The sequence below is a fragment of the Anolis carolinensis genome, chromosome 4, assembly GCF_035594765.1.
Source record: "Anolis carolinensis isolate JA03-04 chromosome 4, rAnoCar3.1.pri, whole genome shotgun sequence".
NCBI classification, from domain to species: domain Eukaryota; kingdom Metazoa; phylum Chordata; class Lepidosauria; order Squamata; family Dactyloidae; genus Anolis; species Anolis carolinensis.
The window spans coordinates 202,694,151-202,713,810 of NC_085844.1; the positions used below are offsets into that span (position 1 = coordinate 202,694,151).

The 19,660-nt window shown below is 41.6% G+C and overlaps 1 protein-coding gene across 3 annotated transcripts in view; it reads right to left on the reverse strand.

Annotated features, from left to right (window-relative positions):
* plxna2 (plexin A2) overlaps positions 1–19,660 on the reverse strand; it is a 555,589-nt gene that overhangs the window by 148,056 nt on the left and 387,873 nt on the right. For all 3 annotated transcript variants that reach the window (XM_008116576.3, XM_062978633.1, XM_062978634.1), the window contains one exon: positions 1,813–1,964. In XM_008116576.3, coding sequence (XP_008114783.1) covers positions 1,813–1,964 — 152 coding nt within the window. The remainder of the gene's footprint in view (positions 1–1,812; positions 1,965–19,660) is intronic.

The window sequence follows — 19,660 nt, forward strand, 5'->3', positions numbered from 1 at the left end:
CCCCAAGATAAAAAACCCAGCCCCTGAGTTCTTAGTTGGTACAACCTGGCCTAAATCATTGGAGCGCTGTTGATTTATATGAGCTGAGAACCTGACCTGACAGGTACAGGGTTTTCGTTTGTGCACTCTTGTGGAACAGGAAAGAAGGAAATGACAGGGATATAGAGCCTTGAAAGTTGTTGTGTTGGAAAATGACTCCAGAAGCCATCTTGCCATCCATGCAGGATTAATTAAGCAGATATTATTAATAGCACATCCATGTTTTCCCCTCAAAAGTGAATCATGTTGGCCCTAAGAAGCGTAGAATGTTTTTTTTTTCTGCATGAGAATGTCCCTACAAACCTAGTTACACATTAAGAAAGAGTATGTGGGACAGTTACATCTCAGATTGCCTGTGGAGGAAGCATGGTATGAAGGTACAGTAGAGTCTCACTTATCCAACATTCGCTTATCCAAGGTTCTGGATTATCCAACGCATTTTTGTAGTCAATGTTTTCAAAACATTGTGATATTTTGGTGCTAAATTCGTAAATACAGTAATTACTATGTAGCATTACTGCATGTTGAACTACTTTTTCTGCCAAATTTGTTGTATAACATAATGTTTTGGTGCATAATTTGTAAAATCATAACCTAATTTGATGTTTAATAGGCTTCTCCTTAATCTCTCCTTATTATCCAACATATTCGCTTATCCAATGTTCTGGCGGCCCATTTATGTTGGATAAGTGAGACTCTACTGTACTCTCATTCCCTCACAAAATGGGCATGCTCTCTTTATTCTTAAGAAATAAAGAGTGAAAAACTAGGGCAATATAGGTCTCGAGGCAGATGAGGCAAGGGCATAATATTCAACATGGTTTGTCAGAGAGAATAAGAGCCATCCACATTTTATCACATTACAGCTGCCACAATCTTTCATCATTGGCCATGCTGATGGAGTTTGAATAGGCATTCTATTAATGCCATATGCATGTATAAGTCCACTTTCCACCAGTTATGGAATGGCCATGGGGTGCTACAAAGTAAAGTAATTACTTCACTGCTGCTAATCCAGTTTAAATATTCTCATCTTTGTCAGTCCCCACATGGTGCAAAATGCAGTCCTGTGACTTCAACGCCATCACTTTTCTTCTCCTGTATGATCTTTTTTCCTGCTTTTGATTGATGAAGAAGCCAGTAGAGCTTCAAAAGCTTGCATGAAGTACTTTGTGCATTTTGGTTTCCCAATTGTTCTTCTATGGGTTTTATATTTTGAATAAATTCTCACTATTCTGATATCTTGAAATGTTATTTTAATACACATAGGAAGTTACATAGGGTCCTGCATTATTTTTACATTGATTACAGCAAGGGGTGTGTGAAACAGCACAGAATCCATTCTGTTTTTGTTCTGTTTTCATATGCCCTCCCATTCTGTTTTTGGAAAGATTCTTCCCGAAATGGAAACGGAACTCAGGATTCCAAATTACGATTCCGAATGGCCCTCCTCCTAATCTCCAGAAAACAGAATGGGGGCACCTGAAATTCAAAACGAAAAAAGAATGCAAACAGAACGGATTTGCACACCCCTAATTACAGCAATGGCTAAAGTAGTGGATACTACAACAGATCAATTCTTTGCACTAGTGCTTCAAGCATATGGATTCTTGCCATTAATGGTTAAATTTATTTCATTTACATCACAGTTACAATTCCATTTTTTAACAAAAAAAATCTGCCATCCCATTTTTCATGACACAGGTATGTTCAATTCTACTTCTAACTTTGCAGCAAAGTGCCACAGCATTTGATGGAGCCACAGAAACTCACTGCTCAGCAATAATGTACTGGTCCTCCAGTGGAGTACATTCCACTCCCGCCACTTGCACATTATGGGATATCTCAGAGAAATCCAGTCCCAAGTTAATGCCACGAATCGTCACACGTGTTCCTCCTTCTGGTGGTCCTGAGACAGTTAGGATCTGGGGAGAAAAGCAAAACAGTGTTCACTACCAAAACACCACAAAAAAAGAACAATTCTTCCTAACAAGACAGATATGGCTTGAGTAGAAGAAAGTATAGATTTCAGTCTTTCCCTGTTCTAAGTCTAGATTCATTGACTTTGAGAAAATTATTAAGTAAGGCAACAGGCCCACACAGAAAATGAGAATGATACTTTTCTTCTTTGAGGTTGTAGTGTGAATAACCACAGTGGAAATACAAGTCTCTACAGTAGAAATGGGCAAAGGAAGATGGAAGGAAATGGAAGGAGGATGGCCAAAGATTATGAATTAGCTTTTTTTGGGATGATAAAAAACAATTAATCATGCACTCTAGAGTCACATTATTGTACAAAATAATGAAAGGATAAGTTATACACAGTAAATATGATTACATGTGAAAAAGCAACTGAACAAAACCAAGCTAGAACAGAACACTAGAAAAAAACTATAGCTAATATGAAGAGCACAGGGAAGCATTTGTCCAAATATAATCACTATGGGAACATTAGTACATGTTTAATGAGGCACTATGCAAAGATATCTGGAAGTGGAGCATTAAATGGGACAGCACACGTAATGAAGCATGAGATGCCTAGAACATCCACAGCATTTCCAGGTATGTTAACATGAAAACTGGCCCATCTGAATACACTCTCTGAATATTGCAAGAATAAAAACAATTCAGTATCTTGTAACTGTAAAAAGTCCAATACTGCAGTTCTGCAAGGCCTTTATTAAGTTAAATAAAGGCCAAAATTATTATGCCATGTGTAGGAGGGTTAATTGGGCTAGGTGCTGAGCAGAACTGAGGAAGGGGAGTGGGTAAAGAGAAGAGACTGGCTTGTTATTGAAGCCACAGTATCTTTTATTGGCCACAATCTTAAGATGCTAGGCATCCTAAGCATCTAGGACAGTGGGGTCCCCAGATGTTTTTGACCTACAACTCCCAGAAATCCCAGTCAGTTTATCAGCTGTTAGGATTTCTGGGTGTTGGAGGCCAAAAACATCTGGGGACCCCAGGTTGAGAACCACTGATCTAGGAAGTGCTAAGCAGGTGTGAGGTTGCACCCGGGAACATCTGGGATAAAGAGGCAATGGCAAAAATACACCCTTTGAATTTGAATGCATAATGTTAAGTAAGCAAAACACATTGTTCCCTTAGTAAACAGAGAACTGAAGTAGGGGCAAACATGGCTATTTTTAGATCAGTGGTGGAGGCTTTTAAGCAGAGGCTGGATGGCCACCTGTTGGGGGTGCTTTGAATGAGATTTTCCTGCTTCTCGCAGGGGGTTGGACTGGGTGACCTGTGAGGTGTCTTCCAACTCTAAGATTCTATGATTCTATGTAAGGAAGGGAATAATGGAGTAGGCAAGAACTTTCCATAAGTCCTCATACAAATATGACGGCAGAAGGTTAAAGTTTAACTTGCTATGTTTTTGCACTTTCCATCCTGATATAATTTGATCCCATTGCAGAGGATCATTACTTTAATATGAGTTTAAACACAGTACTTCCAACAGCTGTTCCAAATGCCACCTGCTTCTTGAGCAGATGTTGTAGACCAGATGTGTGAGTTAAATTCATGCCAATGTGAGATTAATGCACAACGTATCGTTCAGAGGCATTCCAAACAATCTCATCACCCTTCTTAGTCTTTGCCGAACCCCATATTACATTTCATCTGCAAATTGCACATATGTTCTAAGCCCTTGGAAGCAAATGGGGCTGCATCACGTGCTGTAATCATTCCCAGCCCAGCATGTAGTTCTCAGCTTCTCAATCGTGCTCTGACAACTGCCCAGTCATGGGAGACACCTTCTGTAGCTACTTTTGTGGAGCACAAAAATATCTGGTGGGAGGCTGTAGTTGGTTGTTAGTAGCAGAAACCTCTACTGGGAGACTAATGCTGGATTCCTTTTTATAGACTTCTAAAAGCTAGTAACCTTAAATGGTTTGACAGTTACTTTGGAGAACTTCATTAAGCTCCACTCTGGACAAGCTTTGAATGTTAAATACCACATTTTATTAGGGAGCAAGGCATTTGCACCTCCTTAAATGTCTTTTTGAAATACTAGAATGAAGGAGTTTACTTCATAGGTTGCCCAATTATAGTATGCCTGTCATAGCCACTTCAGCTCCCTGCCTAGGAAAAGGTATTCTTTCAACAGCCATTTCCAGGTGGAATGCTCAGTATTTTGTTATAGGCTTAACAACTGAAGGGCACCATGCAGGGGAACATATGGTATCAATTTCTGGCTTCTGTTAGTGGTTTGCAGTACTAGCTGGCAAACTCCTTATTCATTAATTGTGCTTTTAAATCTAGGGGCAATTCCCAGAACTATCTCAACAGTTGTTTTCATAGTTTTGGGCCATAGTAAGTTATCATGTTGGCACATCATGCTCTGATACATTGTAGCTTATCATGACTTAGCTTCTATGTAATACTATGACTAGTTTGAATCTTAAAATATTTTTAAATGTTTAAAAAGAAGTAAAGACAAGTCTCTTTTGGTATGCATATCGAGATTATTTTTAAATTGATGGATTTTAATATATACTAGTTTTACATAGTAGTTTATTTCTTAGCTATATTCCACAGATGTGTGGAGCCACTATCCACTGATTATATGCAGAGTAAATATCTTTTAGCACTAAGAAAAAAATTCCAGTTCCAAACACTTGAAATTAGGTGAGGGGATATCTGTGCTGTTCTCAAACTTTAAGTTTGACTTAAGGTCTCAAAGTTACGAAAAAAAGAGCAAGGAAGGCATCAAATGCAACAGGGTTGGCTTACCCAGGTTTTGAAATAAACAACATAGTACTTACTATCTTTTAAAAATGTAAATAAGCCCCTTGAATCCAGAGTCTAAAATTATCTAAATTATCTACATTTGCCAGGTGAAGAATCCCACTTTGCCAGTGAACTGAGGGGCAGTGGGGCAAATGTGACACTCGCATGCCTCTCCCTCATAGTGTCGCTTCCCCCATCACATGGGGAAAGAGTTGCTGAAGTGCTGCGGATCTGTCCTGGCTCCATTGGAACCAGCATAACACGGGAAGGCTCCCATGTTTGGAGAGAAGCTTCCCATGACGCTTCCACTTTGGTAGTGGGTGGGGCCTCCACCAGAACTCCAGCAGCGTTGTTTGATGGGCATTCACCACTGGACTGGTGGGGAAGCATCTTAGGCTGCTAAAAAAAGCCCAGTGTGATGAAGTCATTAATGTACCACTGGAGAATGCATAATTCCTTCTTATTTTTATTTCTCTTATTTTTATTTCTCTAGTTTTTATTTCTCTTTCTCTCTCTTGGCCTCAGACTCTTTGCCTAAACTTCTACCATTCATAAGCCAATAAAAAGCTCCTTTTCTGTGTCTGTGCTCTTTGCTCCCACAGGAGAAGAGATTCTTCAATAACTTCTTGTAATGTAAGTTTTCTGTATTGGTTTCCTCTCCCCATTATTTCCTTTTTTACTTGTACTTAATTTTTTGCACTTTACTCCTGCTTCTGCTTATTCTGTAACTCTTAAAGCCATACCATTTGATGCACCCCACCCCCAAAAAACACTATTAGAAGAATTTGTTAACTATACTAGTACCATTCAGTTCCTCTACAGGACTGCTGTGCATTCTAAAGGCCCTTGTTTTTCCTTGTTACACTGAATTCTTATCCTCCCCCATGCTCTCAGCTCCTGGACTAAAAGCTTTAATCTATTCATTGTGTAACGTCTGTTGTACTCCGCTTTCTGAAACTCACACTCTGTAGTATCATTTCCCTTTCCCTTTGTATTATTTTCCTTTGCAGAGCATCATGTTTCTACAAAAGATACGATACAAAAATCAAATTGTATTATATTCCACTAAACACTGTTGAAGGTCTGCTTCTGCTAATGTTTACAAGTCACCCATATACAATGGTTCACAATTCTTGACAGTTATTTCCCTTACAATTGCATGTTATTTTTAAAAATGCATTTGCTGTTGCATTTGCATTGACAAGCTGAGGCACTTTGCCCCTCCCAAGAAACCCATTGTGTGCTATTTTTTTTACAATGCTAATAATATTTCCTACCTAACTTGAGTCAACAAAACCTGACTACAATGTCAAACAAGGCAATCTTGCCTTTTTCATTTTCCAAATGTTCTGACCTGGAAAATACCCGAACCAGACTTCCAATTCGACCTAGATTTTAGTGGCCACTAATTGAACAGTTTTGAAGGAACTGTGTCACAATGCCGCCGCAGGGTCAGAACAGATGCATTCAATTAATTACAGCTGGGAAAATTCAGTTATGATCACAGAAGGCAGCAAAGACTGAAAAGATCCAGTTTCATTGGCCCCTATAAATAAAAATGGGCCAGGCCAAAACCACCTGCCATGTCAATGGGGTCCAAAACAGGACCTTACAAAAAAGTATTAGCTTTTGCACCCACCTTTTACATTGATGCCAGGAGAAGGATACATAGTCTAATTGTACAGACCAGTCTCAAGCTTCTGCTGATGTTATGAATGCATACCACTCTTCAAGTTGCCATCTTCTTACTACACTGCCTACAACAAAGTCTTTCCTACAGTTGAGATAAGTGATGTGAAAGGCTGAAATTCCATGTGGCATTTTGCCACTAAAGGTTGAAGAGCAGTGGTAGTAAAAATGGTTATGAAATGTGTCATATAAATTTTTGATTTGGGTGATGGGATGGGAAAGGTATCTGCATCAACAGTAGAATCACAGCCAGCATTATAATTATAATCTATGTGGATTTCGAATCCCCTTTCCAACACAGCATTTGATGGCTAACCATGAAATAATGAGACCAGACACAGAAAATGAGGTTAAAACAAAGGCTACTTCATTTTATCTGTAGCCTATTTAAGTGAATTTTGCCTAGGGATGAGTGGGGAGTAACCTGATGTTGGTCTAGCTGAGACCAGATGTCAATCTGTGACCACCTTCTCAGCCTTCTGTTGGGTAAAATACCTGACGTCAAGGGCAATCCAGTGCTACGGGCTGATCAACTTGGCCAGTCATTTTCTGGAAGGCAAATCCAGAGTATAAAGTCCCAGGACTTTATAAGGGGGAACAAATCTCTAGGTTAGCCCCAAATGTTAATTCATTCATACATACACACACCAGGTCCCAGGACCTAAAGAGGCTATTCCAGAGCCCAACACGTCACTACAAGGGGGTGCCAAGATACACCAAACTCTTAATTTTTCCCTGTGATATCTATCAGTGATAACCTATTAATGAATACCACCCTTAGCTGATTGTCAGTCTCACAGATACAGTTTGCAGTAGACCAATCAATCAATAAATGTAGAGGAGAAAAAAAATCCTACACAACCCTAAAGCAACCAGCACATCTCATACTGCATTGAGGGCAGGAGGGTGGATTGTAAAACAGAAAGAAGGTGTGTGAGGGGATGTACTTCATTCCTTATATATTCAAAAATTTGGCATGTCATACCAAGCTACATTACCTCTGGCCTTTATTCACAGAGGACATCAAATTGTCCTCTCACCCACAACATTGTTCACTGTGCTGTCTCAGGAATGTAGTCCACAGCAATGCCACTGTCCCAAACAACAGCATTTGCAAGTTTCTTTTTCAAGATTGGGGCAAAGTTACATGGTGGTATATGACCTAGCAATGGGTTCAAATTAGAGGAAAGGAGAATCCACCTGAACATTAGGAAAAACTTCCTGACTGTAAAAGCTGTTAAGCAGTGGAACTCTTTGCCTCAGAGTGTGGTGGAAACTCCTTCCTTGGAAAGTTTTAAACAGAGACTGGATGGCCACCTGTGAGGGGTACTTTAATTGTGCTGTTCCTGCATGGCAGGGGGTTGGACTAGATAGCTCATGTAGTCTCTTCTAACTTTATTATTCTATGATTCTAGATTGGCATGGGTGGTTCTGTGTGAGCTTTTACTTGCTTTTACTTTTCACATTGTTATCAGCCACTGTTTGCACCATCTCACACAAATGAAAGTTACTGGGATAATCAAAGCCCGATTACTATGGACTATCTTGTCTTTGAAAAGTGGGTGATCTGATCTATAAAGACATATTCCAAGTCTTCTGCCAGCCCTTTGCAGCCTGTAACAAACTCCCAAAATTATATTGCTGTTGTTTTCCTTTCCTTTTATTCTCTCCCAAATGCTTTCAACTGACCTATCAATAATATTTAAGCATCATAGCATCTCCGTGAAAAGGGGAATCATACTGGTATCTGCTGGAGGTTTGTTCCAGGACCCCTTGTCAAAAACCTTATTTGTTTTATCACCCCTGTAATCTAAATATTAATTATTTAACCCCCCCTCCCCCCGTGGTGAAGCAGGTTAAACCACTGAGCTGCTGAACTTGCTGACCGAAAGGTCAGTGGTTTGAATCTGGGGAGTGGGTGAACTCCCCATTAGCTCCAGCTTCTGCCAACCTAGTAATCTGAAAACATGCAAATGTAAGTAGATCATGACCTTGGAGGTGTCTATGGAGATGAGCACCAACCCCACAGAGTTGGACATGACTAGACTTAATGTCAGGGGGAAACGTTTACCTTTACTAAAAGCAACTCTCCTGTGTGACATAAGTAGAGATGGAGCTAAAAAGCAAACAAAATATTCCTCTTTGATAAGTACCAAGATCCACAGGCTGAACAGCAATATTCAAAAAGAAAGAAAGAAAGAAAAAAAGAAAGAAAGAAAGAGAGAAAGAGAGAGAGAGAGAGAGAGAGAGAAAGAGAGAAAGAGAAAAAGAAAGAAAGAAAGAAAGAAAGAAAGAAAGAAAGAAAGAAAGAGGGGGGGGGGGGGAAGACAAAACTGACAGACTGATACCCAGAGCAGCTCCTGGATTATGATTTTGGATTGTGTGGTTTTTAATAATTTGTTTTAATGTTTATATGTTTTTTTTAATTTTATGTTTTTAATGTACTTGTTTATTTTTTATATATCTGTTTTATGTCGCATTGAATTATTGCCTATTGTAAGGCTTCTCTGAGTCCCTTTCGGGGTGAGAAAGGCGGGATATAAATACAGTAAGTAAATAAATAAATAAATACTGCTGCCAATGCTGCTCTGATCATATACCTTACACCACACAAAGAAAAATCTCATTTAATTTGGCCAGTTAATCTGGGGCCATTCTTGAACCTGAGGTGTTGGGGGATTGGAGAGGCTGAGACTGCAAAGATCCTGCTGATGTCAGCAAAGGATGCCTGCGATGGCTAGGAGTAATGGTCTAGGAGCAGCAATGATATTGACATGGGCCTGGCCTGTTCCCTTTGAAGAATAGAGGGAAAAGAGGATGGTGGTGGTACGTCATGTCGATGGGTTCCAACTGGACGTGATCCTGCTGCTGTCAGGATGTGACCGGCCCAGCATTCACACCAAGCTGAACTGTTCCCATCCTGCCAGAGCTAATTGGGATGGGAATGGCCTAGCTGATAAGAGCCATCTGGCTGGGAGGATTGATTTGTGACTCACTCTGATCTTCGAACCTGGGAAAGGAATTTTGGGAGATAGGTGTGAATGTGGAAGGGGGGCTGGGGGGGAAGCAGTTTGATATGTTGATATGTTGGGGCTTGGGCCGGTTTCAGTTAGTAGTAGCTTTGCTTTCATCTTGGCAAGAAGGATTTCAATAAAGTGTATCCACGGAATAACCTGTGTGAGCCTGCTTTGTGTCCTATAACTTCCAAGAACTGACAGCTGTCTACACTGTACCAAAGCCTCATGGCTGCTCCAGAGTTTCAAGCACATTCTAAAGCATTACCAGATTGTTTCACTAACTACAGGAAGTGGAAGGACGTTGTGGAGACAGCCAAAGCACAGTTATTAGGCCTGTGTAGATGAGTCCAAAGCCCCCACTTGGCTGACATTCATATGCAATCTATTAGTCTGGAATGCCATTCTTGTGTTTTGCTTTGAGCATCTAATAACATAAATAGTAATACACACAGGACTGCCTAAGACTCTTACTGCTTCATCTAGGACAAACCATTGCAGTACAAGCCAGCTGAGTTGATAGCAGCATCTTATTTCAATTGTGAAAACAGAAGGATGTCACTACTATACCCAGGATAAGTTGTGGGGCATTTACAATGTTGTCCTCAAGCAGAGGGAAACAGCCAAGGACTTCAGGGGGAACAGCAAAATTCTTCCCTTGCTGGACTCACCCCATATCAACCATGTAAGGAGGGCTGCCTCAGTTACCTAATATAGTAGAGTCTCACTTATCCAAGCTAAACGGGCTGAAGAAGCTTGGATAAGCGAATAACTTGGATAATAAGGAGGGATTAAGGAAAAGCCTATTAAACATCAAATTAGGTTATGATTTTACAAATTAAGCACCAAAACGTCATGTTATACAACAAATTTGACAGAAAAAGTAGTTCAATATGCAGTAATGTTATGTTGTAATTACTGTATTTACGAATTTAGCACCAAAATATCACAATATATTGAAAACATTGACTACAAAAATGGCTTGGATTATCCAGTGGCTTGGATAAGCGAGGCTTGGATAAGTGAGACTCTACTGTATTGCGACCTGCTGTGAATGTGTTGTTGTTTGTTTGTTTCTGACTTTCTCTAAAAAAGAGACTTAAAACAGCTCACAATAAAACCAATACAATACAATTAAAATCCTAAAAATATACAAACAGTAAAATGAATCAACTAATCTGGGGAAGAACCCGAACAAGTCAAGTAAGATCACAATAATATGAAGCACAATAGCACTATATTTGAGAAGAGGAAAAAGGAGGATTTGTAACCTTACAATAGCAATACTTTTCTTTCCATGAAAATATTTATAGCAAGCTACATCCCAGTCTGCAAGCCCAGCAGGAGCTCAGCTCATCCACAGCGCTAGTTCATCAGCCTAGCATGATCACTCCTTGTCTCTGTCTTAGCTGATAGTACATTCCAAACCTAATTGTTATCTCAGCAGAGTGACTCCATTATTCAGCCTGACACTGTTCCCCCCTACAAACCCCGTTAGCTGTTTGTTGCATTGATGTTATATTAATGAGGCCTGCAAATAAATGAATAGGAGATCAGAGCACCACTTGTTCATAAGGAAGTCGTTTTTTTATTTATTTAATGACTGAGGCTGCTAGCAACAGGGAAAGATTTATGCTGTCAAGGGGAACATAGGATGGATCCCAACGAAGTGCTCTATGAATAGGAAAGATTTCATGTTAACATGTACACTATTATTGATTTTTTTTATGTCAACAAGATCCCTGTAATCTCTAGTCCCTCTTGGCTCATTAGAATTTTAAAAGCTTGCCTCTCCACTGAACTGTTTAAACTTTTCATGGAAAAAAATCCTACATTTGACAGTTTAACCCTTTTCCCCTGAATGCTTCTTTCTTTCTTGGGATGGTAAAGAGATATGTTTCAAGATGTGCAAATTTCCTTAAGTAATCAAGCATGGATCATGGAATTATTTCATACCCCTATGAGTTTGCAATATAAACATCCTTTAATACTGTGTTTACCTGTGATTAATTATTAATTATTATTATAATTACAGATTGAACATTCATTATTATTATAATTACAGATTGAACATTCATTATGTGGAAATTCAAAATATTCCAAAATCTGAAATTGGCGACATCTTGGCTTTCTGATGGTTCTATGTACACAAACTTCGCATCATAAACAAACTTATTAAAATATTGTGTATAAAATTACCTTCAGTCTTTGTGTATAAGGTATAAGGTGAAACATAAATGAATTTAATGTTGAGATTTGGGGTCCATTTCCAAGATACCTTATTATGTATGTGTATGCAAGTACAGATATTCCAGAATCTGAAAAGAAATTGACATCTTCAAACCACTTCTGGTCCTAAGCATTTTGGATAATGGTACTCAGTTTGTATTAATTATACCATATACATTCATGCTAGAGCTAACTAATGATATCACTACCTGCAGGATTTGAAATCCTTTAAACCACGACTGGATAGTCACATGAAATCAAGGGGGCACACCTGTGCCATTTTTTTTCCTTAGGGTTTACAAAATCAGAAATGATTATTGTTTTCACTATCTTGACATTTACTGTTCTCCATCTTTTTAAAATATGCAAGAGTCATGAATAAATGGAGAATTGTACTTCTTGATGAGCCCCGGAGGTGTATTCCTTTATTTTTTACCCTTGAATTGAATTCTAGGGACTACAATCTCTCCTCTGTTTTAAAGTGTTTTTGATACCTGAATTAAATGGTATTCCTAGCTAGCTCTAACCAAGGGTAATATTACTTTTGACATAAAAGGGTAAACTGGGAGGTGGAATTTATGTTTCAACATTCAAAGGGTAGGGAGAAGAATTTTATAATCAGCAGTGCTTAAATGATATGTGCACTGGTATGAAATGGCATGTCTCCCACTGCACTCATTGCTACTAATTCCAAATATCTGTGCATAGATTTAAGGTCTAGATTGTTATCCTGCACAAAGTCAGTTTTCAGCAATCCAAATGAGGAAATTAGGATTTCTGACAGGGGTAGAGAAACATGTTTTATCTAAGGTCCAAGTTCATTTTTAGAAAAGCCCATATTTCTAGAAGGAAAAACCTTGCACATTTTAGTTGAATAAAAACTTTATGACATCAGCTTATAGCAACATTCATCCGTCTACCCTATTTGGTTTTCAGTCTACCCAAATGAAGAGCCCCAAAGCAGTCTAAAGCTTGAAGATTTTTGTGACATTAGGTTTGTCTTAATAAAGTACAGTAGAGTCTCACTTATCCAAGCTAAACGGGCCAGCAGAAGCTTGGATAAGCGAATATCTTGGATAATAAGGAGGGATTAAGGAAAAGCCTATTAAACATCAAATTAGGTTATGATTTTACAAATTAAGTACCAAAACTTCATGTTATACAACAAGTTTGAAAGAAAAAGTAGTTCAATACACAGTAATGTTATGTTGTAATTACTGTATTTACGAATTTAGCACCAAAATATCATGATATATTGAAAACATTGACTACAAAAATGGCTTGGATTATCCAGAGGCTTGGATAAGCAAGGCTTGGATAAGTGAGACTCTACTGTAATACTGAAGATTTTGAAGTATTGGTAGTTTGACAGCCCCAAGGTTGAAAAGAGGGAGACCCTTGCCCAGCATTTGCTATGAGATGTTGAGTTCTTGGGTGAAGGAATTATTTCTCTCTCCATTTAGCTCAAGGAAGGGAAAGAAAACCTCTTGCTTTCTAGAAATGTTACATCTGTCTGAACAATTTGCTGACAAGAGAGGTTTGTTTGCAGGCCATTTTGCTTCTGGTGACTTACAGACCTCCAGCCCTTTGCATTATGAAGCTCAGATCTGTGTGAGTCCAGTTACCATAAAATGCTGAGAAGCCAAGTTTGTTTATCTATGGAAAGGCTTGAGGTTTGGATTAAAAATGAAAAATGGAAACAAACCCCCTTGGGATGAAAATAAAACCCACTGAACCCATCGCGTTGGCAGAGTGGGTGGGTCTCAGTGTCACATAGAATGAGGTTGAAAGTGAGAAGTGTTATTCTGTTTCTAATGGCAATAGGAGGAGGGAACATTCAATCCTGGGCAGACAGCCAGGATAATGTCTGTGATTTACTTAAGTTCTGTTGAAAACTAAAGTCATAGGTAACAAGTCATCAGAAACAAGCATACACTGGATACCAGAGCCGGCTAACTAAACATTCAGGCTTACTTAAGTTTTGCAGTTTTGAAAAGTTATTATGATAACTGGTGATTAACTGTTTTTCGGCTTGTTGCTGCCTATTTGTTTTGCTACTAATTAGAGATCAATGGTCTAACAATGTGTTGATCACCACTATGATGTAAGTTAAGATGAATTCTTGATCCAGCCATTTTTTATTACATATTTATTTTTACTGACTCTGAAGATGTTAGAACAATACAATGGGGTTAGAATTGTGTTGCTGACATACTGCCACAACTGGAGGATGGTAGATACAATTACTTGGGGTGGGGGCATGCTGATCAGCATTAAGAAGCTGCCTTACACAATGAGGGGAGAGAAGAGAAAAGCACTGTGGAAGCAATTTGGGGAAGTGTTATAAGATTTCAGTGGGACTGCAAGAGTTATTTAATTCAACCACCTGATATGCAGTAATCCATAACTAAAGCACTCCTGAAAAGTAGTTATCTGAGCTCTATTTGAAAAAACCTAGAAGAGTTACAACCTATTCCATTGCAGAATTTCTCTTACCACAGAGAAGGTGAATCTCTTTCCCTGTAATTTGAATCTACTGCTTTGTATGTACCATGTCAATTACAGTCCAGTCAAATATTTTGAGGTTTGCATTAGGATTCAGCTTGATGCCATCACGGTTGAAAGCCATCCAGAGATTTGGAGTTAGTTGTCATAAATTACAAATTAATTGTTCTTTTCTATGTGAAGAGAATGGTGCAGCTTCTAAATCAAGTGCATGACAGGGTTTGGCAATACTAGGTTGAAACTCACGTCTAATTGAGGTGCAGTTTCTCTACGTCAGGGCTTCTGAAACTGTGTGTCCCAATCCCAAATGGGTTCCCCTTCACTCAATGTTGGGGTCATGAAAAACTTGGCAACAGCAAAAGGTTTCTGAATGCCATAAATTTACATAATTCTGTTAGCAACAACATGCAGTGTTTACAATGGACTCTGCAGAAGATGCCTCAAGTGTGTTTCATAGACAGGAAAATCAGCCTGTTTTAAGCCTGTAAAGCAAGCTTTGCAAATACAGTAGAGTCTCACTTATCCAACATAAATGGGCCAGCAGAATGTTGGATAAGCGAATATGTTGGATAATAAGGAGGGATTAAGGAAAAGCCTATTACACATCAAATTAGGTTATGATTTTACAAATTAAGCACCAAAACATCATGTTACACAAGAAATTTGACAGAAAAAGTAGTTCAATACGCAGTAATGCTATGTAGTAATTACTGTATTTACGAATTTAGCACCAAAATATCACGATGTATTGAAAACACTGACTACAAAAATGTGTTGGATAATCCAGAACGTTGGATAAGCGAGTACTGGATAGGTGAGACTCTACTGTACTGATTTGTTATCAGTAAATGTTTGATTTATGTATCTATTTAATTACCTATATACTTGGGGTCACATGAAAAAGTCTTGAGTGAAAAGGTGTCATGAGTGGAAAAAGTTTAAGAAGCCCTGTTCTAGAGTACTGTCTACCATAAACACAGCACAACAGATTCATGTAAATGTTTAAAACAATCACTAGATGACATTCATAACACTTTTGCTGTTGCCAAATTTTTTGTGACCACAGCGTTGAGGTGAGGGGATCCCATTTGGGGTAGTAGTGCTCTAGAGGACATTCAGCTCTAGAAATGTGCAAATGCGTACTCTGAACTGGGCTGGATCCACTCTAGGTGTCACCAACAGATCCATATGTTGCCATGACAACATAAATTACTGATGCAAATGAAGATTTTTATCATTAAATAATAGATGCAGCAGATGCTTTATAGCAAAGAAATTTCAGCATTCTGCCTACCATGGAGGGTTCTGATCCACAAAGAACAAGCCTTTGATGGAGGAATTGTTTTTGTATAGGCCCAAACTTCAACAGTGGGGCATTACTCTCAGGAGGGTACTAGTAGACCCATTGATTCGCCCCCTGGACATCAGGCGGAATCTTGGTAGACAAGATCCCCCAGGTTTAGGCCATGTCTATGTTACCTCTCAGTCCCGTTCTCAGACATCATTAGTGCCTAGCCCCCTTCCCACGCTAGATGATGATCTGTTAGATGACTCCTTTCCTCCTACACCAGCGGAGATAGGCCCCTCCTTTAAACAACCAAGTATTGCTGGTGATTTTCTATCTCAGGACAGCTGACTATCCCCTTCAATGGGCAACCTCAATCAGTCATCTCTCCAGGGGGGAGGGGGTTTCCACGGGCAGGGTCTCATTGAGGTGGTTTGGGGGAGAAGGAAGAACGGTCACTTTCGACCCAGGGAGAAGCGCAACAGAGTTTTTGCGACCCTGGAGAGGAATAGGTGTGGTAGTCTTCAGGACAGACCTCCCAGCCTTAAGGTCCTGCTTTTGAACGCCAGATCCGTCAACGGTAAAACAGCTGTTATCCAGGATTTGATCCTGGATGAGGGGGCGGATCTGGCATGCATCACCGAGACGTGGTTGGACGAGCAGGGTGGTGTGAATCTCACTCAGCTGTGCCCACCAGGTTTCGGGGTGCATCAGCAGGCCAGGGCTGGGGGGCGGGGAGGAGGAGTCGCGGTGATTGCTCGGCAGTCCATCGCCCTGATCAGATGCGCCGTTCCGCAGTCTTCGAGGTTTGAGTGTGTCTTCCTGAAGGTGGGAGCCCGAGACAGCTTGGGGATTCTGCTGGTGTACCGTCCACCCCGCGACCCAGCAGTCTCTCTGTCCGAGCTAGCAGAAGTGGTCTCCAATTCGGCCCTGGTCTCCCAACAACTCATAGTTTTGGGGGACTTTAATATTTATGCCGAGACCTCTTTGACAGGTGCAGCTCAGGATTTCATGGTTGCCATGACGACCATGGGGCTGACTCAAGTTATATCTGGGCCCACACATCAGGCGGGACACACGCTGGACCTCGTCTTCATTGTGGACGGTGGGACAGTCAGAGTGGAAGAGCAAAATATTCTTCCATTGTCATGGTCTGACCATCATCTGATCTGTTTGAGTTTCGCCGTGTCTTCTAACCTCCGCAGGGGTGGTGGACCCATTAAGATGGTCCGCCCCAGGAGGCTGATGGATCCGGATGGACTCCTGAGGTCTCTTGGGGATCTTCCTGTTCTGGAGACTGGCGATCCTGTCGATGTCCTGGCTGATCGCTATAATAGTGAGCTGACAAGGGCACTTGACACGATCGCTCCCGAACGTCCTCTTTCGCTGCGTAGAGTCATGTCGACTCCTTGGTTCACTGAGGAGCTGGCTGTGATGAAGCGTGCGAGGAGGGGACTAGAGTGCATCTGGAGGAAATCTCGGGATGTGTCTGACCAAGCACGGGCTAAAGCCGCTATTAAGGCTTACTCCGTGGCTCTGCGAGCAGCCAGGAAAGCTTTCACGACTGCCCGCATAGCGTCTGCGGCCAACAGGCCATCGGAGTTGTTCCGAGTTGTTGGGGAGCTCCTGCGGCCTCCTGAGACCCAGGGGCTTCCTGATGACTTGGCAACTAGGTGCAGCGATTTTGCGCACCACTTTGCAGGCAAAGTTGCTCAGATACGCCATGAGTTGGACTCCAGCTTAATTGTAGTTCCAGCGGAGGTAACCGAGGCACCTGTCTGTCCGATTTTGTGGGATTCTTTCCGGCTTGTTCTTCCGGATGACGTGGAGGGGATTCTTGGGTCTGTGAGGGCGACCACTTGTGCTCTGGATCCTTGTCCCTCTTGGCTGGTTAAGCAGGCCAAAGAGGGGTTGTTGGATTGGTTTGTGGCTATAATAAATGCCTCCCTGGGTCAGGGGTCATTTCCATCTTGTTTTAAGCAAGCGGTGGTAAAACCGTTACTAAAAAAGACCTCGCTAGACCCATCTGTATGTAACAACTACAGACCAATTTCCAACCTCCCGTTTTTGGGCAAGGTTCTGGAGCGGGTGGTGGCCACGCAGCTCCAGGAGTTCCTCGATGACACTGATTTCCTGGACCGCTCGCAGTCTGGCTTCAGGCCTGGGCACAGCACTGAGACGGCTTTGGTCGCCTTGGTGGATGACCTCCGCAGGAAACTGGACAGGGGGAGTGTGACCCTGCTGGTTCTCCTGGACATCTCTGCGGCTTTCGATACCATCGACCATGGTATCCTTCTGGGGAGGCTCTCCGGGATGGGACTCGGTGGCACTGTTTTGCAGTGGCTCCAGTCCTTCCTGGAGGGCCGTTCCCAGATGGTGAAGCTGGGGGACACCTGCTCGGACCCCTGGCCTTTGACCTGTGGGGTCCCGCAAGGGTCTATTTTATCCCCCATGCTTTTTAACATCTACATGAAACCGCTGGGAGAGGTCATCCGGAGTTTTGGAGGGTGTTGCCATCTCTACGCAGATGACACACAAATCCACTACTCGTTCCCACCTGACTCCAAGGAAGCCCCTCGGGTGCTGAACCAGTGCCTGGCCGCTGTGGCGGACTGGATGAGGAGGAACAAGCTGAGGATCAATCCTGACAAGACAGAGGCCCTCCTGGTCAGTCGCTCGTCGGATCGGGGTATTGGGTGGCAACCTGTGCTGGACGGGGTTGCACTCCCCCTGAAATCACAGGTCTGCAGTTTGGGGGTCCTCCTGGATTCAGCGCTGACGCTTGAAGCGCAGGTGTCGGCGGTGGCCGGGAGGGCTTTTGCACAACTCAAACTTGTGCGCCAACTGCGACCATACCTCGTGAAGTCTGACTTGACCACGGTGGTGCATGCATTAGTTACCTCTAGACTGGACTACTGTAATGCGCTCTACGTGGGGCTTCCCTTGAAGACGGCCCGGAAGTTACAGCTGGTCCAACGTTCGGCCGCCAGACTAATAACGGGGGCGAGTTACAGGGAGAGATCTACTCCCCTGTTTAAGGAGCTCCACTGGCTGCCGTTCATCTTCCGGTCCCAATTCAAGGTGCAGACCATCATTTATAAAGCCCTAAACGGTTTGGGACCCGCCTACCTTCGTGACCGTATCTCCTATCATAAACCTGCCCGACCTCTCCGATCATCAGGGGAGGCCCTCCTGTCGCCACTACCTATATCTCAGGCTCGCCTTGTAGGAACAAGGGAGAGGGCCTTCTCTGCGGTGGCCCCTCGCTTGTGGAACTCGCTGCCCATTGAAATCAGGCAAGCCCCCACCCTTTTAGCCTTCAGGAAAGATTTAAAAACATGGCTCTTCCGGTGTGCTTTCGGAGAGTAAATGTTCTATGCTACTCCCCCCCGATATTTATCCTCTAGACTGGTTCACTATCTGATGTCCCGTCCCTCGAGGTTTTATTCTGATCCCTTTCTCACCCAGAGTTTTAATTTTTAATCTAGTTTTTAAATGTAGTATTCATGCGGCCCGCTCGTGTTATATTGCTGTTTTGATCTTATGTTGTACTGTTTATTTTATGTAATGTATTATTTAATTGTATTATGTTATGGTTTATTGTATTGTCTTGGGCATGGCCCCATGTAAGCCGCCCCGAGTCTCCGTTGGGGAGATGGTGGCGGGGTATAAATAAAGTTTTATTATTATTATTATTATATTATTATTATTTGAAGATCACAAAGCCTCCAGGTACCTGTGTAAACCTCCCAGGGGGATAAGCAAAACTTTTATTTATCTGCCATTAAACAGAATCAATATAGCTGAATCTTACTTGAGGTTGAGATTTCCTTATTTTTGGAATAACTTGCATGGAATTAACATGTTGACTATTTGATGTGAAAAGTAGTCCTTTCAAAGCTATTCTAGGTTCACACGTGTGGCCAGTTCATGTGATTGTCTCTCACAATCAAGTTTCACCCACCTTAGGAATCATTAAAATGCTTAATTTGGATAGGATCATGCCCTGTCCTCAAATATTCAGTGTATATTGATCTTGGATCTTCCTTCAGTCAAGATGAAGCCAGAGTATGCTCTGTAAGCTTTAGCTTACATAGCAACTAACCTCATTCTGGGAAGGGGGGAGGGCATACCGAGATATTGTGCTAAATGGCATGACAAT